The sequence below is a fragment of the Taudactylus pleione genome, unplaced genomic scaffold (genome assembly GCF_031769625.1).
Source record: "Taudactylus pleione unplaced genomic scaffold, aTauple2 ptg000556l, whole genome shotgun sequence".
Lineage (NCBI taxonomy): Eukaryota > Metazoa > Chordata > Amphibia > Anura > Myobatrachidae > Taudactylus > Taudactylus pleione.
Window position 1 is genome coordinate 11,019,874 of NW_028284958.1, and position 25,507 is coordinate 11,045,380.

Consider the following 25,507-nt stretch of genomic DNA (forward strand, 5'->3'; position numbering starts at 1 on the left):
TATACACATAGGTGGTCAGTGGGTGATGCATTATACACATAGGTGGTCAGTGGGCGATGCATTATACACATAGGTGGTCAGTGGGCGATGCATTATACACATAGGTGGTCAGTGGGTGGGTGGGCGATGCATTATACACATAGGTGGTCAGTGGGCGATGCATTATACACATAGGTGGTCAGTGGGCGATGCATTATACACATAGGTGGTCAGTGGGCGATGCATTATACACATAGGTGGTCAGTGGGCGATGCATTATACACATAGGTGGTCAGTGGGCGATGCATTATACACATAGGTGGTCAGTGGGCGATGCATTATACACATAGGTGGTCAGTGGGTGGGTGGGCGATGCATTATACACATAGGTGGTCAGTGGGCGATGCATTATACACATAGGTGGTCAGTGGGCGATGCATTATACACATAGGTGGTCAGTGGGTGATGCATTATACACATAGGTGGTCAGTGGGCGATGCATTATACACATAGGTGGTCAGTGGGCGATGCATTATACACATAGGTGGTCAGTGGGCGATGCATTATACACATAGGTGGTCAGTGGGCGATGCATTATACACATAGGTGGTCAGTGGGCGATGCATTATACACATAGGTGGTCAGTGGGTGATGCATTATACACATAGGTGGTCAGTGGGCGATGCATTATACACATAGGTGGTCAGTGGGCGATGCATTATACACATAGGTGGTCAGTGGGCGATGCATTATACACATAGGTGGTCAGTGGGTGGGTGGGCGATGCATTATACACATAGGTGGTCAGTGGGCGATGCATTATACACATAGGTGGTCAGTGGGCGATGCATTATACACATAGGTGGTCAGTGGGTGATGCATTATACACATAGGTGGTCAGTGGGCGATGCATTATACACATAGGTGGTCAGTGGGCGATGCATTATACACATAGGTGGTCAGTGGGCGATGCATTATACACATAGGTGGTCAGTGGGCGATGCATTATACACATAGGTGGTCAGTGGGTGATGCATTATACACATAGGTGGTCAGTGGGTGATGCATTATACACATAGGTGGTCAGTGGGCGATGCATTATACACATAGGTGGTCAGTGGGCGATGCATTATACACATAGGTGGTCAGTGGGTGATGCATTATACACATAGGTGGTCAGTGGGCGATGCATTATACACATGGTGGTCAGTGGGCGATGCATTATACACATAGGTGGTCAGTGGACGATGCATTATACACATAGGTGGTCAGTGGGTGGGTGGACAATGCATTATACACATAGGTGGTCAGTGGGCGATGCATTATACACATAGGTGGTCAGAGGGTGGGTGGGCGATGCATTATACACATAGGTGGTCAGTGGGTGGGCAATGCATTATACACATAGGTGGTCAGTGGGCGATGCATTATACACATGGGTGGACAGTGGGTGGGTGGGCGATGCATTATACACATGGGTGGACAGGGTCTGCATATATATTGCTGCTCAGCAGCACTAGTACAAATATCCGAACCAAATTAGGGCAGGTTGCGCGATCAGGTGTGCAGAACAGGGAATCGCGTCCGTCTCATCCAAGTCACGATGCTGCACAAAATGGAGACTGGGCGTGTCAGTCAAGTGATGGAATAGACGATAGATTGTGCGATAGATCGTGTATACAAACAACATGTAAGATCCGCACCACATCGTGACCAAGATTGGCAAATCTTGCCTGCAGCAGGCAAGATCTCAAGATGCGATGTATGACCTGTGGGTATGCGCATCGGAATTGTGAGTGGGCACTCATGATTTGGACATATTTTACACTATTTGTCATCCGGAGACGTTGATATCTGCTGAATCGTGTAAAAAATTGCCTAGTGTGTAGGCACCTTTACTTTACAGGAATGCAATACTAAAATCAACCTGTACTGTTTCTTTTACTGTAAGAAGTCCTCCTAAACTAAATGTTTTTAGGTTTAAGGTGATAAAAACAATTAGCTTCCTCTTACATACGCACAGGGGTGCTGAGACAGTAATTACACGGGCCCAGGCTTCCTGGAGGGGCCCGGGTCCGCTGCCGCCCCCCCTCCCTCTTTCATTACAGCAGTAGCAGCTGCAGCAGTCTCCTATGCCTGTGGGGGGAGCGATCACACTGATCGCGCCCCCCACTGGCTTTGCACTGCAAAAATATTATTTTACATTTTTTTCTCCCCTAAGGGGGCATGACCACACCTCCCACGATTAGGCCACGCCCCATTCACTCGGGCCCAGCGTCGCTCTTGGCGCGCCTACATATGCATGCTCCCGAGGTATGTTTATGCTGCGTACTCACTAACCACAGCTGCAAATCCTGTAATCGTGCTTTTGCTTTAATCCATTACTGCTTGAGAGCCAGTGGCAACTTTCTCCTGTCTCTTGGTTGGTGGATAGTTAATTTCAGATTGTAGCTGTACACTGTTACTGTTATTTATTTATATCCTTTTCCTGTGAAACTTTTCAAGATATAGGTGCTACAATATGAGTCCATTCCGAATACCTATTCCCAGCAAGGTTTATAATACAGAGAGAGTGGGTTAAGCACCTTCCATGCTAGCTTTCTGCATCTAATTGTTCATACAGCTATTTTGATAGAACAGTTGCTTTCTTTGGAGGTGAACACAGTACCAGGGAACAGTTTGTAAAGTGTAATGAAATTTGGATTAAACCTTATAATCCCTAAAATTAAGGTGACACTGTCGGCTGTGCTACAATTTTCAGTTCTCCCCCAATTTTCACCTGTGTTTTCTTGCTATAAAAAATATCGAGCAATGAGTTGTAACAAAAAATATTAACATATCTATTAAGTAACTCTCCTTTCCTTATGGAAATGCTGCCCCACTCTCTACACTGTCGATGTGACAGCTAATTCAGTGATGAAGCAGTGCTGGTAATAACTATCTTCCCCTTCCCTTGTTAAGTCTTTTATATCTCTCCCAGCTGGCTGGCAATATGTGGTTCTTATGTTGTTCTACCATATAACTTGTGTAGGGGCCTCAATTAAGTCTTACTTATGCCCACCACCTCTGCACTTCAATAATGTGTCTGCATGCTGCTGATCTCTTGTTATCGGGCAGACCCGCCCCTAACAGCTGTACCTGCCTCCTGTCAGTCCAGTGGGTAAGAATGGCCCCACGCGGGATTGGCTCTAACTCTGCTGCCGCCTCATTTTCTCTACATAGCAGTTCCAACGTCATTCTCTGCTCTGTGACTAACCTCCGGCTGGTCAGCTCCATGGTAAGCAGCCGCCACTGACATTAATCAAGGCTCAGGGAGGATCCGGTCAGTCAGCTTTGGAGGGGGATCAGGATTCTGTCTGTTATGGATGTTGATGAGGCAGTTATACCCTCCTCACCTGTCCATGCGGTTCCCCTATGCCTCTTCCTACCTAAGCCTCCCCTCACTGTCCCATGCGGCCCTTCCAGAACTTTCTTAAATACCATAAATGGGATGCTTCAATTATCTTCCCTGGGGCAAGCTTCACCTCTGAACAGACATCATAATGAAAATTAGAAATACGTATACTATCGCAATTCATTAACAATACATGACGAGAGAGGTTAGGAGTGGAAGGGGAGTGAAGTGCGGTAGGATTACAGTTGTAGGCTTCTGTAATGTATTTGACCTTTAAACACTTATGCCAACAGGTGTCTTCCGTTTCAGGGACTTTTGTAGCGCATACTTCTGGGTATTGAACCCGGATGAGCTGTCCATTGCAATTTTAAATCGCTTTTCTAAGTACATACTGCAGTAATCAACCGGGCAATCATCCCAATGCAGTGGCAAACGCAGGATTTCTAGAGGGGGGGCTTCCAAATGCTTGATTTTAGAGCGAGTGTGGCCAGTCCATGAAGAGGGCAGAATTAGTACTTATCCAGCTTTAATATGTTACATACAAAGTATATTTTGTTGCATAATTCCAGCATATAAAGTACCAGCGATCACAGTGGTATGCATTCGGGAAGCCGGCGGACGTAATCCCAACGGCTGGTTTCCCGACTGCTTTATCCCGGCGAGGGCTAAATGACAGGCGTCTAAATCTAGACGCCTGTCATTTTACCGACGCCAGGAGACCGGCGCCCATCATCCCGAGCGAAGTGATGCCGGGTGCTGCTGTGGACAGCTGAGGGGGGGGGGGGGGTAGGGTTGGGTTTAGGACTCCTGGGGGGGACTTAGGGTTAGGAACCCCCCCGAGAGGTTAGGGTTAGGCTAGGGGGAGGGAGGGTTAGGGGGGTTAGGTTTAGGCACTGGGGGGAAGGTTAGGGTTAGGCACCCCTAAGGAGGTTAGGGGGGGAGGTTAGGTTAGTAAATACTTACCTGGGGACGATCAGGATTTTCACCCATGTCGGGCAGCCGCTGTCGGTATTTGAACCGGTAATTCATACCGATTCCATCACAGTAAGCCATTAGATGCGGTCCATCCTGTGTGAGCAGAATGTTTTTCTTCAGATGTGGGCATCATTCCAGAGCATTGGAGCAAGTCCTGGAGTCTGGGGGAACGGCAGGAGACCCTAGCACTGCCCTGGACATATATATGAACATATTGGTCTCCTTATGTACTGGATAGTGTATTATTATACAGTATTAATAATTAACCCTATTGATGGTCTATAGCAGTGCACCCCTAACAGTGCATGTTTTCCACATGTGCTAGTTGGTACACAGGTATATTTATTATTACTAGCTGACACATTTTAAAAGATCCACAGGTGGTGCTAATCATTTCATTTGTGATCCTGAGAAGAACATGCAGTGCTAGTAACATTCTATTATATTACTATTTCTATTGTGGTCGTGGTGTGTCCTGGGGAGGCGGGTTTCCAGGCAGACGGAAACCCCCCCTGCGTAAGCCTATGCAATAAGAGGCGTGATGTACCACATCGCTGAATTGTGATGCTTAGTACTGTACATCCTGCCCTATTTATGAAGCAGTGAAAATCACTTTCATCTGAGAAAATGGTTATGCCTGCTTCTCTATGGGCAAAGCAACTAAACTTTAGGTGGTGTCATTTTGGGATGATGTCACTTATGCATGTCTATGGAGGGTGAGAATTCACTAGACCCCCTCTGGTTGAACTCTCTGAGCATGCATGGAAAGTATAGATTCTAGGCATTTTGCAACAATATTCTTTCTTGCCCCTGAATTCTAACTGCACTACTGAAATTCTACCAACTACAATGGTTAGATAGTCACATGCACACTGATTAATGACCTTTCACCTCTCTACTTTTAATTACTTATCTTTGTGCTTGCCCACAATAAATTGTCATAATAGAACAAATCAGTGCATTTGTCACTACATACCAAGAGGTTCCTTAAATCAGATATTTTGTCAATATAATATTCCGCCCAGTATGAAAGGTGAAAGTGTGACTGTATTTATCAAAATAACTAGTTTACCTACAGTATATAGAGATGTGTCATCGTACACTATTGCTACACTTACGCCAGACTGCCGTTCTCTGGGCGCCAGGTCCAGTCTCACTCTGCTTGCATCTTTGTTGCTAACCGCTAGCAAAGTCTGCACTGAGTAATGTCATATGCGACTGTTGTAAATCTGTGTGCGACTGTATATGAAGTGCTACAATGCAGATTTTTTTCCACACCAAGGTCTGTTGTTCTTCATATACACATTCAGTCGCACACAGATATTCAAGTGCTGCATATCAAATGAATCAGTGCAGTCTCAGGAAGCGGATTTGGGATCTCTGCACAGGAGCGACGGGACCTGGCGGTTCACTCGCTCCAGGCATCTCACACTACATGGCGTATGAGGCTTGGTGTATGAGGACTTATCTGTAGTGCTATTTGGACTGTCCTCCCAAGATAACAAAGATCTGTAAATACTGTGAGTAAATGTTATTCCTTTGTGTATTGATAAAGGGTTATCTGTACCCTGATGTTTATAACTGATGTTTTCCAGTATCCTGTGGAAATTCTGTACCTTTTACCTGCAATTGTCACCTTTAAAACTGTACTATCTTGGCTCCTGTAACTGCTTTGGCCACAGCTACTATAGTTATTGATCCAGTTTAGCAAAACGTCATACTGTAGGTAACTATCTAAACGTCATCTATGTAAAACAGTTGTTGGCAGTGATTCCTGTTTGGGTACAGTTGTTTTATATAGCAATTTACACGCCAGTTCTTCCCAAAATGTCCAACAACCACAGTCTCTCTGTGCTATGCCATTTATCCCATCACACCTAACCAGTCCAGGGCCACCCTTCCAGCGGGAGTCACTGCCTTCCTCCTGTATTGTTATTGGTTAGTTCAGATATCTGAGCTGGCTCCCCTCTGGGTTTAGGGCTTCGTCATGTCCTAGTGTTCATTCTAGCACCCTGCACTTGTCACAACCCTGCACAGTTCCTCTTTCCTGCCTGGGGTGTCGCGCTCTGGTGCTTCTAGCACACTTAGCTGATGCAACAAACTGAGATACAGACTAAAGTGTACTAGAAGCACCAGAGCAGAGAGCGCGTCACCCCAGGCAGGAAAGAGGAACTGCATGGGTGACAGGTGGAGGCTTCTGGAATGAACACTAAAGTCTAATTATGTCACCACATTGTAACAAAAGATAATTCCGTTAGTCAAATATCAGATTAAAAGTACACCACGGGGCTCCCTTGTACCTCTATCACAGGCAACTTCTGAGGGTGTGGGCTAGGAAAAGGATTTAGCTTACTAGCTCCCTACATCCTTAATATGTATCTTTACAGTATTGAGGAAACACGTGTAACTGTTCCAAGTACAACAACAGGCAATAACTAGTAATAAGCATTGCAACATCATTGTGTGTGTATTTATGGGATGCAGTCAGGAAGCCGATGGTCTATATGCCGACCGCCGGCTCCAACTGTGAATTCCCGGCAGGGTACTAATGACATTAGGTCTAGGCCGGCACTTACAAGGGGGGTTAGGGATAGACACCCCTAATGGGAGGGTTAGGGGAATAGGGTTAGTTATACTTACTGTTTTAGCTGTTGGGATCTTCACTGCTGCCGGTCTTTCAGCGTCGGGATTTGAACCGAACCTGTGTGTGTGTGTAATAAATTATATATATATATATTAGGGATGTGCAGGCTCGGATAGGTTCGAGTTTGCACGTGGAGTTCGGATTTTTCCCTCCAAAAAAACGGAACTCAGAACGAGGCAAAACGTCATCTTACATGGACGAACATCATCATTCCTGGTCTTTTGTCCAGGAATGATGATGTTCGTCCATGTAAGATGACGTTTTGCCTCGTTCTGAGTTCCGTTTTTTTGGAGGGAAAAATCCGAACTCCACGTGCAAACTCGAACCTATCCGAGCCTGCACATCCCTAATATATATATATATAATATAAAATATATATTTTATCGGTACATGTTGAAGTTTGGCACTTTGGATGATATTTTGAGTGGAGGGTGCCTTCCAGATGAATTGTATATAACCGGTATCCTCCTTATTAGGAGCTATATAGCCCCAGGTTTAAGGAAAGACAGGCGACACTCCTCCATAGGTGTAGAAAAGATTAATTTAATTCAATAACTTCATGTGCAAGTCGACGTTTCAAGGTTACATGAACCTTTTCATCAGGATAATATTGGGCTTCAACTTCGTAGCCTGTTTTCTAAAGATGACCCTTGGAGAAACTAGTCTCTGACAAGAGATGGACTTAGACATATATGTTGCAATATATCAAAGACCAGTTTGTTTCATGTGTAAAAGCATACAGTGGTATCCTGGTAGTTATCCAGAAGCATTTTGTATATATAAAACATTAACGTTGTGTATTTTCTCTTACTCTAAGTCAATTTGCCATCTTCAATTTAATGTTAAGATGTTATTACTGAAAAATGACATAGTGAAAGCCGACTTCTTAGGTTTTATTTTTGATTAGGGTGTTTGACATGTGATTTACAGCCTGTCTGTGTTTGTCACATCCCTTGAAACACCGTGGACAGACTCTTGAATTCCACGTGATCGCCAACTTCAATTTTTAAATAATTTCTCTCTGGAAAGGCTCTATTTCACCATGTTTGCTTTACCTTGCTTATAATTATTGGATTGCACATTAGCAGTGTTAAGAATTAGTATCACAGCAAATTGTTGTCTAGCATTAGAGTATTCCCTATATAGAGGCCTATATAAGTTTGCAATCTGCTCATCTCATTGTGGTTTTTTTTTCTATTTAGTATTACAGGTGAAAGTAAACTTTGAGTTGCAGCCATTTCAGCAACGATGGAGTTGGATAAGCCATCAGTATGGGGGTCTCTGAAAGAAAAGACTCGCCCTTTGCTTCAGAACTTAACAAGTAAGAGAACTAAGAAGAGCTCACAAAAAATACTAGCTATCCGGAAAAGGCACCTACTTTCCCATAGGATGAGTGTCTCAGTGCCGAACATGAGGGAGGTTGGCGATACTATTCAGGAAGAGAGTGAAATCACAGACTACACGTTTGATTCTACCTCCATTTCAAACAGCCAGTCATCTCCATTGATGCCTCGCAGCAGGCCAAGAGAGTATGTCAGACATTCAAAAGAAAGCAGTAGCTGGGTGCACGAGGAAAATGTCCATGTGGAATTCACTGTTACAAAGACAGAAGTTATGGAGTCATTAGACTCGGAAACTAAAGCGGAAGAGGACCAGAAATATGAGGATGAGCAAGACATATTAGATTTGCTACATAAGGAATGCATGTCTGACAGCGTGTTCGATAAAAAACAGGGAGTCGATGAGGTACGTCACAAGTAGTGATGTTGTGAGGTTTGTGTTTGTTTCATCCACGTATATGTTGGTCCTTTTTATGTAATAAAAATAAATGTGTTTTATGATGTCTAGCACACTGGGGTGAGAAAATGATCAGACATGTAATTTGTAGTGCAATTGTAATGATTCTCCTTTTTGTGCAGTACTGATATCTGTTGAGGACTGGGAACCTAATAATTATACTTATCACTTATATGTTGGAGTACGTTCAGGGGTTTCTTATAAAAATAAGTAAATACAAAAAAATTAGAAACTATAATCTCTGCAGGACAAAAATAACTATTTCTGAAAATGCCATTTACATGGCCAACTTTTGAGTCCATGCTTTGTTATTCACATAACCATAGCCGATCTTTCATTAGGCAACTTACTACTGATGGGCCCCGATTTCCCTACCAGTTTTTTTTTTGTCACAGATAGGTGCTCCGTATTGATTTGCAACCTTTTTGTTCTGTACTTTGGACAATAATATTTTATTTATAAAGTGAGTGAATTCATGTGCCAGTGTTTTCAGGAATGACTTATGCTGACATTATTACAAGATGTGTCCACATATATCTAGCCTCACTATGCTACGCAGCGCGACTTGCCTGGGGTGAATGAGCCCCTCAGGCCCCATGCAACTCTGCTAGCGTTAGGCGTCATTTTGCCAAAAATGCATATTCAGTTAGTGGTGAAAATGGCCGTTTTTTCCGCCATTAGCAAAAACTGCCGTTCTTCAACAAAAAAAAGACGTCCTTTTTGCCAAAAAACAGGTGAAAACTGCAACAGGCGAAAAAAAACTGGAGAAAAGTTTTCTCCATCCCAGACTAGGAAAAAAAAAAGCAAAATCCCAATTTTTGGCTAAAAATGTGGGGAATTCTTTCAGAACCCTTTGGACACCCCCATCCCTAATGATAAATCACCACAAAAAAAAAATCATATGTTACGTACTTTAGCGATAAATGTCCATGCCATTTTTTGGGGAAAAAAACAAATTGTTGAAAAAAGACAGAAAGCAATTAATTTTCCAGGAAATTACTGTACCACGTAAATTGGGGGTATGTTAAAATTGGTGCAAGTATATATTTGTCGTAAAAACTAAATTTTAAAGCCGTTAAACGCCAGCTGCAACCGCGTGTGATGTTTAAAACATTTTACGCACCCATACTGTCCCCCGAAAAATCAGACCCAATACATTAAAACCATTTTCAACGTTTTTTGTTTTTTTTCACCCAAAATTTGCGCAGTCGTTTTTCGCTGAAGTACGCAACTTACAAAAAATGTTCCCGGTAATTTATCATTTGGGGAGGTGTCCAAAGTGTTCTGAAAGATATCCCCACATTTTTAGCCAAAAATAGGGATTTAGCATATTTTTTTTCTCCTGGTTTGGGATGAAGAAAACTGTTCTCCAGTTTTTTTTCACCTGTTGCCGTTTTCGCCTGTTTTTTTTTTTCCTTTGGTGAAAAACGTCCGTTTTTGCCACTAATTGAATACGCCCGTAAGTCGCAAAGGAGACTGTGCTGATTAAATTGATATGCTTCCCGCATTACGACTTAGATGCATTTACCACAAAAAATTTGCCCGATGCTAGCTGAGTTTCCCGGGACCAGGCACACCAATAAGGGCTATTTGATGTGACTTGCAGCAAAGACGAGCGAGGACACACCTGTTGTTCTGTTTCAGTATTCCAAGTCGGTTCCGTAATTTTTCACGATCAATTCCTCTTAACTGGCCTCTAATATCTCAGTCTTGAAAGTCCATTCTGTGAGGGTAGACTATACAGTATATCATCTAGTCTTCATGAATGACAGACTGAAGCTCCTTTAGCAGTATTTTGAGGTCTGGGAACCAAAGCCAGAATGGTTGGTGGTATTGCTCTTGGTTTTCAGTAATAGATTTGGTGGTGAGTCATGGTCTGAACCTGGGGTGGGTCATGGTCCTGGCATGGCAGGAGTTTGCAGGCAAAGTACAGGGGCAAACGCAGGATTTTTACAGGGGGGTTTACACACACACACACACATTACACACACACACACACACACATTACACACACACACACATACATTACACACACATACATTACACACATACATTACACACACACACACACACACATACATTACACACACACTTGCCTTGCAGCAGCTGCGGGTTGTAGGCCTGATAAGGATGGGACCTGGCAGGCTGGCACCATGTCATTAGGACCCTCACCCTAGCGACAAAATGCCGCAATTCGCGGGACAATCGACATGGGGCGGAGCCAAATGATACAATTGTAATGAAATCGCTTCATATTGGCTCCGCCTTCTCCCGATTGACCCGCAAATTGCAGCATTTTGTCGCGAGAGTACAGGGCTTAAGGAGATGGTGCCTGCTCTCCTGTCTGTCAGGGGGTGTTGGGGGGGGTTCTGGGTACTCAGAAACCCCCTCTGCGTGCACTAGTGAAGTATTGGTTGGTCGGAGGTGCTTTTTATCCTTCCATTTTTTTTCCCATTCTGTGTAGGCATACAGGAGACTAAAGTCTCCTTGTTGCATATAGGTTGCTTTGAGTTGGTTTATCAAGTGATTTCTGTGGCACACTATTTACTGTTCATGCTACTGTTTCCTGTTAAGCACAAACTTTAGTTTATATGTAAAAATCCCAAGATCCACAACATTTTTAATGCAGTGGTTTCAAAGGGGAAAATATTTTGCATATACCATTTCTATTTGGAACCAAGTTTGATCACTACTGTTGTATGAAGATGTGCTAATATTAAACTCTAAAGACAAATAAAATTAATTCAATTGTATTTTATGTTGATTTGTAAATTGACAGAACGAGATCTTGATGAATGTCTATTTAGTGTGCCTATATACTTTTTAGTGGGTGAGGCTGAAGGAGCTGGCCAGGAAATTTAGTTAAGCAATGAATTAAACAGGATGTGTATTGTTCTGAAATCACATGCCCTGTGTGTGTTGGGTTTGGCTGCATGCAAAGTATTTAAAAGGTTCTGAACAAACTATTAAAAACAGACTATTCCAACCGAAACTTGGCAAAACGGCGATTTAAGCCAAGTGAAATGCATCATAAGACGAGTGAGGCACAGTCTAAACTTATAGAGGTGTAACGAAAATGATTAGAACTCCCTTCAGCCAGTTATTGATGCACTGTCTCTCTGCTAGACCATCTGCAACCAACCATTTTTTTTTTTTCAAAATACAGATGTGTCCTCGCATATATGTCTCTGCTGTAGTCACGCCAAGAAGCCCCTCTCGGTGCGCCAAGTCCCGTGAGACTCTGCAAGCACAAGGCGTTTTTTTTCTTTAAAACTAAAATAAGCCGTGATGCGACTAGGACGCACCAGTGGACTGCTGATTAATCTGATATGCGACACTTGTATATCTGTGTGTTTGAGTCTCTGAATCAGCATGCGGAGTGCTAAGATGCAGTGGCCAGAGCTTTTTTCCACACCAAGGTCTGTTTACAGAGAGTTGCACACAGATATACAAGTGTCAAATATCAAATAAATCAGCCCAGTGTACCGGTTGTGTATGAAGACGCCCGAAACTAGCAGAGTAGCACGAGACCAGGGAAATTGCTCACTCATGCCTGGCATATTGCGCTGTGTGGCATTGAGGATAGATGTAGGAGGACACATCTGTAGATGCTCTAAATTTCAGAGCAGTTTCAGAATTTAATTGAATCTCTCTGGTTTGATGGCCACAAACCTGCTTTGGGTTTGAATTTACAGTTTGCAACTTGTGGTTCACTGTTCTCATAAAAATTTATGTTTTTAAATTTATTTTCAAATTCTAGTTCAATAATGTATTGTAATTTGTAAATAATAGAAATGTAAAAAAAGATTTAAAAATTGTCTGTTGCAGAGGAAATAAGTCTAGTGATGATTCCCTGAAGGAAGATAGGACTGCTTTCTTGTCACAATACTTGCCATACCAGTCTCTTAGGGGTATATTTACTAAAGTGTGGGTTTATAGAAGTGGAGGTGTTGCCCATAGCAACCAATCAGATTCTAGCTATTATTTTCTAGAAGGTACTAGATAAATAAGTAGAATCTGATTGGATGCTATGGGCAACATCTCCACTTCTATAAACCCGCACTTTAGTAAATAATACCCATTATTGTCAACATTACTGCAATTATTCTGTTACGGTTAAAAGATGGTCGTTCCTGTCTGGTTAATCCTGAAGATCTAGTCCTACCCGAACATCTCAATTATTAGTTGCACAAAGTGGCTGGAGATAAAGGGGACTATATGTACTAAGAGCCGTATTCAATTATAGCGGACCAGCGATACTTTTCCTCCTCCCAGACTTTTCTCCTACATCTCGTGTTTTGCAGGCGGAAAAGTATCGCGTGCGTGCCCGCTTTACCCCGTATTCAATATGAAAGTACTCGAAAACGGGACTCGGCGAAACTGAAACAAGCGGAAAGTACTGTCAGATTTGGGGAAATCAGCCTGACATCCCCCAAAAGATGCTCTGACATGGGGGTTAGCTATGGTACCCCCTGATTTGGCTTGCTGAAGGTATTTGGTGTTTTTAAACTGCCTCAATAGCTGCTAAATAGCGTTTTTGTATAAGTGGTGATGAATAGTATTCGGGAGTATTTTTTGCATTAAATAACTTATCCCAGCAAATTTGGGGTACTTGAAAATGGGGGCCAGCATATTTAAAAGTTGCTCAAGTGAAGCTGAAAAAATAGTGAAAAATCCACCTGCCGCAAGCACCTGCAATCAAAAAAACACTTGGGGCATACTTGGGGACCCCCCCAGAGTCAAGTTCGCTAGTTTTTAACTTTGTCCTCCAACTTTATTTTTTTACGCCCCCAAATTCAAAGTCATTTTTTGGGGTGGTTTTTTTTTTTTTTTTGAATTTTGACACAGTTTGCCTTTGGGGGGACTGTCCGAAGGCTGCAGGGGGGTTCCTGCAACGTTGCACCCCAAAACCACAATTCTGCACTTTTTTCCACCTCCTATTCATAGGTGAAACTTTTCAGCCTATTACATTGCATTGACTTTCAAATTGAATACGGAGTAAAGTCAAAACAGGCGAAAATGATGTCATCGCGAAAAGCTTCCGCCAAAAACACGCGGAAACGGCTTTTCACCTCAAATTGAATATGGGCCTAAGTCTTGGCAAGAGATAAAGTGGACGGAGAGAGAGAGAGAGAGAGAGAGTACCAACCAATCAGCTCCTTTCACTTTACAGGCTGTTTGGAAAATGACAGGAGCTGATTGGTTGGTACTTTCTCCATCCACTTTATCTCTCTCCAGACTCCAAGGCTTAGTAAATAGACCCCTTAGTACATAGACCCCTAAATCTTTTACAGAGGTCTTAATAAGTAGTTTGCTATATCCCCCATTCTTCCTAATTGTGGCTGTACTTTGATGAGGGACTTTCCTCTGAAGCAATCTTGATACAGAATATTATTTAATATATTGAGTTGTGCCATGATATGAATAATCTCTTCAAACTGCTATTTAGGATCCCAGTATTTTTTTATTTTTTATTTTAATGCTTTGAAAAATATATCAATCATCCACATTTTCATACACATTTTTATTACTAGCATTTTAGAAATGACTCAATGAAATGTGTTGAAACACAACAAACGCACTTAAATGAAAACAGAGTAGAGTTTCAAGAAACGTGGCGCAAGTAAACACACAAATGGATATATACTCGCTTGGAACAATGATTTGTAGTGTTAAAACCATTTAAAGTATATGCTGACGTTTTAGGCATTGGTGAAATTGCAGAGGGCAGATTGTGTGTGTGTGTGTGTTGCAGGAGCGTCATGCTGTAAAGAATTGCGTCATTGCGAACACACTGCTCAATGCCGTTTTGTGTATCACCAGACGTTGGGGGTGGGACCATAATGACGTGATTCACTTGATCAAGACACTGGATCCAGTAGGTTGACCTACTCTCTCAGGAGTCTGGCTGAGCTCCCTGAAATATGGGAGTCTCCCGAGAGAGACGATTACAAGACTCATGTAACATTTTTAGTTCAAACATCAGCAAATATTCTGCCTTAGGCTTTCTATCAGAGACACTGCATCAGGCCTATTCTGCTACAGAGTGAGAGAGATCTGCGGAATGGCAAAGATAACTGTCAGAAGTCATGGATATATGAGGACCAGGACACTGCTAAATGGAGAGAGTGACAAATATGCCAGAGGAGTAGCCTCCACCAAAGTACCGTTGTTTGAAAGGAGGAGATTTAGTTAACTTTATTCAATATAACTAAAAAACCTACTATACTGAATATAAAATCCTATCTTAGTCACTGGGAATTGTACTTTACATTACTTATGTGTCTGATACGATGGGAGATCAACTGTGCTGTCATGTTGGTAGAGCTTTTTAATCCGTATAGTTGTGTGCTCATGGGTACAGGTGAGTATACAATTTCATTCAGAGGTTGCAATGCTACCAGACATGCTACAATATTTCAGTTCTGCTGAGTTCCAGTTTGCTTGTAACTAAAGCTCAGGATACATTATTATTTTTTCCTCTGTGTGAGGCCCTCACTGATTGAGGCCAGTATCTGGGGTTTGGGGCTCTGGAAGGTTTGGAGTTAAACTGATGTTGGCAGACTCTTTCTTTTCCTCAGAAATCCCTGACAGGCTCTGCTGCCAGAATCACTGGGAGGATCAGCTTACTGTTTTGCTCGCTGACTGTGAGCACTTAGAGTATCGGAACTGTCCCAGCTGTTATGTCTTGGAGGATTTACCATTAAGATGTGTGTAGAGCAGCAGAAGAAACTTTCTAAATACGCAAGATGTTTTAGCTTCTTGTAGTTTGAAGTCCATTTTTAACACCCAGGCCTGTCTCCTTGGAGGCAATAAAAAAAAAAACCTGTATTTTGCTGTCTTTAGGGAATGGTGCTCCTCTTTTATAAAAGTCATGCTGTAATACTGTAGAACGGGATGCGGTCAATATCCTGACCTCGGGGATTCCAGTGCTCAGAATCCCAGTGCTGGCATCCCGACCGCCGGAATCCCGAAGGTAAGTAGCGGGGTTGGGGTGAGGGTTAGCGTTAGGGTCAGGCACCAGGAAGGTTAGGGTAGGGAGAAGGGTAGTTTTAGAATACTGACCGACAAGTGTCTGTATTCTAACCCTATCGGGATGCCGCAGTTGGGATTCTGACTGTCGGGATCCTGAGAGCCGGCAACAAGTTCCCGTCCCTGCAGAGCACTGCTTAGTTACCCTAGTGCAGAGGTTCCCAAATTTGGTCCTCAAGGTACCCTAACAGTCCAGGTTTTAAGGATATCCATCATTGGCCCCAATTCAATTTAATGCGATGTTGAATAGCCCCAGGAGGAAGCTCCCCCGAGCTATTCAATTCAGTGCGCTGTTAAGTCGGAGAATGCCGGTTCTCGCAACTTAACCTGGGTGTTTAGTCGCGAGAACCGGCATTCTCCAACTAAAGTGCCAGCCATGAGGCTCTTAGCGCCGCTCTAAGCTGGCAAACAGCCGCGCGGCCAGCACTTTTGTCGAATTGGTATGTTCCTCCTCAGTGAATGCAGCACAGTTGGCAGTTATGATTCATTGACCCTTACAAAGAAGGTGCAAATCGCGCATACAGCAGGAACACTGCTTTCAGTATTTGCACTTCCTTTTTGCTATGCTGTATAATTTTAGAAATGCTTATTTTATCCTCTTGATCGCTAAATATTGAGCAGTTATTTGTCATAATTTCCCTTAAATTGTATAAAAAAAAGGAAAAACCCAAAGCCCTTATTTTATTTATAATTTGTTAATGTATACTCTCTCATGGATTAGCTGCATTTATTATACAGAAGCCAACCAAAAGAAGAAGAATTCTTATTGCATTTCATATTATCATCATATTAAAGATAGAAGCTGGAGAGGTCATTAACCCACTTACTGCAGTTTATTACCAGCCCCATAGACCTCTATGTGGATGGCAATATGACAAAATATATCAAGCAGTGAGAAGTTTGGCTATTTGTAGCTTCTACTCGAACACATCTCAGGATGAGTGTTCTGTTACCTCGAACAGCATTTCAGCCACGCCATAGAGGATAGAAATCAGGGAAGCAGGAGCTCCTCTCAATTTCTCCCCAGCAGGCAGTAGTTCCTCCCCTAGTGCCCAGCTTACAGCGAGAGACAGGTGAGCAGTGGGGGCAGTGTGATAGAATACTCTGTGGGGCTTTTCAAGATATGTCCGGCAAATGAAGTACAATGTTTGTTTGTTATATATTTTAAAGTTAATAAGTGTATTGTTTGTATGAAAATTAGAAGTGTGAAGTTGCTACAGATGGTCAGCTCTGTGGGTCAGAGGTTGAACTTGAAGGTATATTTGTTGTCCTTTTGTGAATGTCAATCAATCAAGTGCCTCTGTAAAAGACTGGGGAGCTGCTTCCTCTTACCTACATGGATCCTAGGTGTGCCACAACCTTGGTAATCATTACTGCGCCCAAGCATACAGTATACAGCTGAAAGTTGGACTGCTGATGAAAGCTAGAAGCTAAGGAGGGGGCATTTAGCTTTATATTGCAAGGTAGTGGGAGAAGGTAAAATAGCACTGAGACAAGTTTAAGTATTGCTGCATTAAGCCGCAATACAGGATGCTGAGCAAATCTGAACAAATGACAATACTTTAGCAGCTCTCTTTGATGTCAGTATAGGAAAATAGCAACCTTCATCCTGACCTTTGTCTTTTTTAAAATGTGACGTTAACCTGCTCTGTTTGGGTGCAGAATTTGTAAAAGTATGTACAGTAAATGCTGTACAGCATTGTCATTTCTCAAGTGGGAAAATCAGAGCATCACCCCATCACCCAAACAAAGTTCTGGTATTTACTATTGTACCTATAAATGTGGCTTTTACAGTACAGTAAAACTTACATTTCCATCCACAGCATCTTCAGTACCCAGCTCTGTTTCTGCTTTGCTAGGTTTGTTCTGATGCAAAGTCTACAGTTGATCCTCTGATGTGGGAATATCCAGTACAAAGCTAACCACCCACCTCTTAGAAATAACTACCACAGTTTCTCATTTTCTGTCGCACTTGTTGGCTTTATCCACCTCAGAATATAATAAAAGTATTCTTGCATACATAATTTCAATATCTAGACATTGAGATCTAACATTTTTCAAAAACTTATCTCTCAAAGAGATTGTCCCAGGATCAAACTTTGTCATGGGGTCTATAATAATTATGGGTGGCTTTAGTTCTATATATAATGACTAGGATGTAAAATTTGCACATTGTACTAGTTGATAATGTTAATTATTTTAATTTCTCTTTTGTTTTATTCTAATTTTTCCTTTAATATTCTTTTACAGGATGGGACAGAAAGTATTGACCTGAACTCTTCATTATCTTCACAGTATTCAGAAGAGCTTGGTGTAAGTATCTGCAGATTTATAGCTATGTTACACAGTGTAACATTTAAGAGGTGTCTTGCAATATTATTATAATCTAAACTGTACAAGATATAAAAATAAAATACCCACTTTAGGGATCTGCCTGTTCATTCAGACTAATCTCTTGAGAGTCTAGAGTGATTTTGATGGAGTTTTCACTATTCTGTACAGCATTTGTCAAGGAAGGGGGGTAAACTAAGATTAGAGTTTGGGCGAGATGGCAATCTCGGGTGAGTTTAGGCATGTTTTGCATCTTGCAAATTTACTAAAGACAAACTCGGGTGACTTTGGGAGAGATTTCTCTCTTTTCACTGGTAAAACTCGGGTGAGATTGCAAACTCGAATCAACTCACCATCGGCCAAACTCGGAAGTACTTTTCATGAAAAAGATGCAACTTGGGAATTTACCAAGAATCGAGATTACAATGTCTGGTGAGATTGTAGCAAACTCCCTGATAAATTGAAGTTTCAAACACTCCACCTCCTGAGATGCGAGTTTGTCAGAAACATACACAGATCAGTGTGATTTGTGTATGTTTCTGCAGGTAAACACTATCTAAAGGGTTAATATTTAAAAAAATGACGTAGCGTCCACCTCCAAAAGCATAACCAGCCCTGGAATGCTCAGCCTGTCCTGGTTCATAAAATTGTGGGGAACAAAATGTGTAGAGTTACCCCTTAATTTAGGATTCAGCACCTGGCTGCAGGGCCAGTGCTGGTTTTAAATATAGGGGAAAATATGTGTAGGGGTCCCCCTATATTTAAAACCAGCACTGGACCCAAACCGAGCGGGGTGTAATGCCACAGCCAGGAGACTCTATCACTGGGTATCCACGGCCAAAGCATTAACACCCCAAGCTGGTCAGCCCAAACCAGGGCTCTTGGGGGAGGTGGGGACCCCCCCAAGAAGGGGTCCCACCTCTCCCAAAACCCTAGGCTTAGGCTGAAGCCCGGTGCTCTTCCACGCACCCCTGGAGCGGTGGGTACAGGGGTAATAATTAGGGAAATATTTCAAGACTATTGTATTTTAAAGTAGAACTAAAGGTTCCAGCATGCCTGCCCTTTGGCACTTGTGGAACTACATTTGCCAGCAGGCGGGCGGCACCCGTACCCCCACTGTAAAATAAATAGTTAAAAAAACATAGTACACACACACACCGTATAAAGTACAATTTTATTACATTCACCTACCTCACTCACACATACTTACCTGCTGCCAGATGTTCATGTCCACTTCTCCCGTAGAATCCATGAGTGTACCTGTAAAAAAAGATCCCATACTCTCCTCTGTCCTTGCGCTGCTCTGCATAGCAACCCCAGACTTGGCAAAATAACAAACCGAGTGTCCCGATCCAAGGCGGACAGGTGTAAGTATATGTTGTCAAATATACTTGTATCTCGCAAAATGACAGATGATCGCTAGGGCCGCTAGCCAATCAGCATCCATTTTATATGTAGCGGCCAGCTCATTGGCTGGTTACACATGGGTCCCAGCCAGGAATTTAATAAAAACAAACAACCATGGGAATACTATCGAACAATTTCCATTCAATGGTGGCAAACATTGGACCGCCACCATCAAATGTTAAAAACACTACCACCTGAACAAAAACTTTGATGGTTACTAACCTTCGGACTCCAATGTCCGTCCCTATGCTGAACCTGCAAGGGGACTCCTCCACCGTAAAGTGCTTCCTATCCAGCGTGATGTTCCTGATCAGCCACATGCCCTCGGTGAACAGGAAGCACCTCCCATGGAAGTCAGCTGTTGTCATACAGGAGCACCACGTCAAGGAAGCTCAACATTAAACCCAGGAAAGATCGTGTACATTGTGCAAAGAGAAAATTGCTCTTTGCCATGTTTGGCAGCTCAGTAGGAGTGTGCATGGAGGCTGCGGAAATATGCACAGATGCCCCAGCCCTGGGGACATACTGCTGAAAATGCTTACGGTAGCTGCAATACAATTCTATCATCCATGATCCTCCTGCCCTTCCCAGCACATCCCAGTGACCGGGCCCCAGCCAGCTGCAGGGCAGCAGCCAGGGGCGTAAGTTCATTCCAGTCGCCCGGAGGCAATTTATAGTTTGGCACCTCCCACAAAACAAATATACCCATGCAATCACACCTGGAAAGAATATATGAAGATGATTCAATGGGGCCTAGAGGTGTATGACAATTTACATAGGTATAAATGAATAAGAGGGTCTGTGCCTGATTTAGTGCTACCAAGCCCCAGGTTCTTGCAGTGTCAAGACCCAGGTATAATTCTCCTAACATTAGTTCATAGGTACAAACATACATATGTAGTATTCACAATTTGTACATGAGGCATCGGATATACAGCAGGACACTGACATGTGTTTCGCTGTGGCTTTTAGCCTTGGCAGCACCGAATCAATCACAGATGCTCATATACCATTATAACTAATATATACATTTTGTTCCATGGCTCCAGGTGGTGGGTCAGTGTCAGACAGAATCACAGAGTTTCAGCCACCTCTGCAGCAGCATTCTGTATGCTGGTGAGCAGCCGTTTGTTGTGCTGCATAATCGGTGGTTACCAGTGTGTGGCTCTCTGTACTGGTGGTCCCTGGGATAGGTGTCTCAGGTCCCAGCACACTGTCCAGCAGCAGTGACGGGTGCACTGTCGCTTGCTGCAGCACAGGCTGAGGGGTATCAGATGGGAGCCTTCCTGTCCCCTTTTGCAGGTGTTAGCAGGGATCCCGAGACAGAGCTAATCAATGCTGCAGCAGCAGCAGGTACGTCGCTGCAGAGCTACAATGGAAGATCAGCGGTCACACTCGTTTTCCTCTGTGAATCACACTATTGCTGTACATGCTACAGATGGAGGAGCCCCTTCAGGGCTTGGTGCCCGGAGGCAGGCGCCTCCATTGTCTCTGGGAGTTACGCCCCTGGCAGCAGCAGCGGGGGTTGTGGTGATACTGGTGGGATTCAGGGGAAAGGAGTGAGAAGCAGATGGTTGTGGTGAGATTCAAGGGGCTGTGGTGAAATATAGGATGCAGGGGGCAGCAGGAGACTGTTGTGAGATGCAGGGGACTGTGGTGACATGTCATGGATTTTTATGAGATGCAGTGGGCTGTGGCGAGATGAAGTTACTTCCATGTGAAGCCATGGCGGGTCGCTAGTGTATATGTATGTGTATATTATGCAAACACACAAATCCAAATGGCGGTACTCCGGAAAAGAATACACTTCAATCACATAGCTTTAGTGAAGCGACGTTTCGATGCTTTTATCAAGCTTATTACCCAAAGTGGTAACACTTACTGACCTTAAATGGCAAACCACCCTTACATCAGACGTCCACTCTTCCTCGTGTGCGGCGCCGGCAGGTAGTCGCATTGGTTGCCATAGTGATATATAAACAAAATGGCTAAACCGTTGGACAGTGCAAACGATTTAGACATCAAGTGTGAACCTTTTTTTACAGTATTCAGAAGTGCCTAGTAATACTAACACAAATAAGGTAACACTTATAGTAAATACAAACCAAAACAGGCAAGAGATGATCAAAACCGGAGGATTACTTAACATAACCCCGGGGTGATCGTCATATACATACAATACATATAATTGTTAAAAACAGACCTATTGAAGTACAGCAATATATAGATACAAGATAAAATGTGTGGTAGCATTAACATACTCGCTGGCACAAACTGCCCTGGCCCTGTTACACAATCGTGCCCTAAAACGTACTGCCACAAACTACCTTATAGGACAAATATATCTGGCACCCCTATGTAAACATATTCGACCAATCCTGGCCCCAAAAGGGGACCTCAGATGCTGGACTGTTGTCAAAAGCATTACTGCCTTAACCAAGCATGCTGTATATGTGAAGCACCGTAATCCCAATGACTCGTTTAGACCTCGTGGAGACAAAGTGTTCCATTTAATTATCCAATTGGTCTCGCACTGTATAACAGCCACTTAGCTCAATCTCCTCCTCCAACCAGAGGAGGCACGTGATCGATAATTTCTATACCTTAAATGTTGTGTTTAGCCTCTGCAAAATGCCTAGCTACTGGCTGTTCGCTTGTGCCAGTAGCAATTGCTTCCCTTATCACTGATCGAATGTTGGGCCATGCGTATTCTTAAAGTGCACTCGGTTTTCCCTATGTACATTTTAGAACAAGGGCAAATAATCGTATATACAATGAAGGTAATTGTGCAAGTTCGATGATCGCGTATGTTGTATTTGGCCTCTGTAAATGGGTGAAAGAATCGACCCCAGGGGCTGGCTGGCAACTTTCAGCCTGGGGGGCAGACACAAGCAAGTTTTTCTTCCAGCGAATGCAATGTAAAAATTTGTGTGACAACAATGCTGGTGGCATAGTTTCCTTAATGTGCGTGTGGTTTTAATAGCAAATTAAGTATATGAGGGTAAAATCGTTATGACATAGAGCTATAAATAAATATCATCTATTGTGTGCGTCTCCTGGGGACTGGGTTGAGCAGCTGCGCCCGGCCCTTTGTTCTGCCTTCTCCTAAATCTCCATCCCACAGTGTGTGTGTCTGACCCGGAGAAAGCGGGGCGCAATTCATCAGTCACAAAACGAGCAGGGTGCATTTCATAGTTAACAAAACGGGCAGGGTGTAGTGCCCTGCTATAAAAGTACCTAGTGGGAACACTTATACATACATATAGACACATTAAGTCCACACACATGCAGGGGAATTCAAATCTAACCGATGTTGAATAGCCCCGGGAGGTAGTTCCTCAAGCTATTCAATTGAACGCAATGTTTAGTCGGGCTATAGGATTTCTTCTCGCACCCCCCGTGGGGATGCAAGGAGAAATCCGCCGAAAGTGGCAGCCGCGCAGCTATTTGCCGGCTCAGTGCGGCGCTAATAGCTGCTCGGCCGGCACTTTGGTTGGAGAATGCCGGTTCTCATGTCTAAACACCCAGGTTATGTCTAAAGAACCGACATTTTCTGACTTTACAGCGTGCTGAATTTAATCGCTCCAGGAGCTCCCTCCCAGGGCTATTTAGCATCGCGCTGAATTGAATTCCGCCCATGGACATTATAAAGAACAAAACAACACCCCTCCTTGCAAAGTATATGCCACACTGACACATATAATTTGTATACAACATATGATAGATAGATATGAGAGAGCTATTATATATAGAGATGGATAGATATGACATAGATGGACAACACACACACACACTGTATATAATCCCAGGGGCGCCGAGAGGGGGGGAGCGGGTACAATTTACGTAGGCTTCCAGAGTGGCTCAGTGCCGCCCCCCCCCTCCCTCCTCACTATCTCGCAGCAGCCCACTTTACCGGGGCCCGGCGGTGCTCTCAATGGCCCTGTATAAGCCCCACCCTCCACTTACCTGGTTTCTAAAAGTGTAGTGAAGACAGTAAGCATGCTCTCCTGCACTCTGGAGCACTCCTCACCTCTGCTCTCACTGGTTCTCTTCTCCCTTGGTGCCATAAAACGTTTTTCTTCTCCCAGTCCCCAGGCTCTTCCCTGACAGACTCCCCGATAAGACCCTCCCCTTTTTTCACCTTCCAGCCTCTAGGGTTCCTGGGAGAGGAAACCTGGCTCCCCATTGGTCGACAGCGGCCATTTCCTTGTAGCTTGGTATGATCTCACCAGCAGCGTCATTGGCCAGACCCAAAAAACATAGTCTGCCTGACATGACAGTACGGTAATATCTAAATTCTCATCATGGAGAGGAGGACCCGGACTACCATGACAGTACTCCCACAGCCAGGCGGCCATGGAATACTAACATTGTACCGGCCCTGGGGGCAGATGGCACCCTGCCCCCCAGCCCAGTCCACCACTGACCGACCCAGTTTGTAAAAAACTACAGGTGGTACAATTTGGGCATTTTGAAGCAAGCCAACTTGGGGGTGTCCAAAAATTGTGTTTTTTTGTTTTTACCAAGTTGTGAGATGTGGTTGCATACTGAATAGTATCTCCAGGTTCTTTCCTCTGCCGTAACAGGACATTAGTGCAGTATTGTTAAGTGGTTTCAGGTCCTTGTCGGTACTAATAATGGGCCATAGAGACTTGGCCTTACGATTAATGGTAGTGCTCATATTGTTGAACTTGTTCACCAAGATGTGCCTGTTTGCTTACATTCTGGTTTAGTGGAATTACCCATCAGTAATTTGTCCAAAGGAACCGCCAATGCTTTACCTCTGCTACCTTCCAAATCGGAAGTTTTATAGCCTCTCTGAGCAAACTTCACCATCATGTTGTCTAATGCCCTCTTTGAGATTTTTAGCTATTCTCAATGCACGTAAAAATTGTGAGACTGGAACAGCACTTTTTAAAGGGACCGCATGTGCACTGCTAGCTAACAAGTTATTATTTCTATCGGTAGATTTCGAAAATAGAGACTGTAACAACCTTCCCTCATTTTTGAGATCACTATATGGTATATGTGAATTTTACCGATCTGCCTAACAAGTTGTAGTTGTCTATTACCCATGTAAAAGACTGCACACTACCGCCCCACACTATGAACAAGTCCCCTCTATGTAGCGATAAGAGAAACCGAATGATTGCATAAGAAAATAGGTGTTTTAAACCTCTAGGATGGGGGCTGGCATGTATACAAATCACTAGTGGTAGATAGCCTATGGCAAGCATCGGCTGGTTTTTAATAGGGACATTATATAAGGGGCTAGAAGTGTGGGCCAAAGCCTCTTTGTTTCCAGATTTCCCTCCCTCCCCTTTAAATTTTGGCCATGCTGTTGTGGATGTGGTTTTAGTGTGGCGGGAAAGAACGGCAGGTCACCAGTCTGGGTGCAATTATTTAGTTGAGGTCGCTCCCCAACTGGTAGTTGGCTGTACCAACCTAACGGGGGGCAGTATCATCACCTAAACGGGTGGGGAGTCAAGGTAGTGGGTGAGCGTTACCTTTTTGTTGATTACATGGTTTATATTGTTATGTTTATGCACTCTGGGCGATCTACGCCTGCTATGCCTGTTGTTGTTTGTGTGTGGGCATTGCAGATTTGGCTGATTTCTGTCCGTCCTGCTCCAATAAATCGCCATCAAGTTACCTGCCAAATCCACGTCTGTGTCTTTATTTTAGTAGGGTAAGTGGTTTGCACACATGACACACCTCATCCGATAGAAGGTTTAAATGCAAGCACATTTTTGGCAACATCTGGATCTGCAAAAAATACCTCATGTTCGATGGTAAACATATAGGCGTTTACGTAAGATGGGCCCACATTGAAAGCTGCACAAAGTATGTCCCATCGAACATGAAGTAATTTTGGGTCAAGGTCAATTCAAGTAATTGCATGAACAACTCAACACATGTTCCCTTAAATAAGGGATTATCGAGTATCA

The 25,507-nt window shown here is 43.4% G+C and overlaps 1 protein-coding gene across 3 annotated transcripts in view; it reads left to right on the forward strand.

Annotated features, from left to right (window-relative positions):
* Nucleotides 1-25,507, forward strand: part of MCTP2 (multiple C2 and transmembrane domain containing 2) — a 196,250-nt gene that overhangs the window by 46,391 nt on the left and 124,352 nt on the right. For all 3 annotated transcript variants that reach the window (XM_088452682.1, XM_088452680.1, XM_088452681.1), the window contains exons 2-3: nucleotides 8,195-8,738; nucleotides 18,072-18,134. In XM_088452682.1, the coding sequence (XP_088308808.1) occupies nucleotides 8,241-8,738; nucleotides 18,072-18,134 (561 nt within the window). In that variant the 5' untranslated portion in view covers nucleotides 8,195-8,240. The remainder of the gene's footprint in view (nucleotides 1-8,194; nucleotides 8,739-18,071; nucleotides 18,135-25,507) is intronic.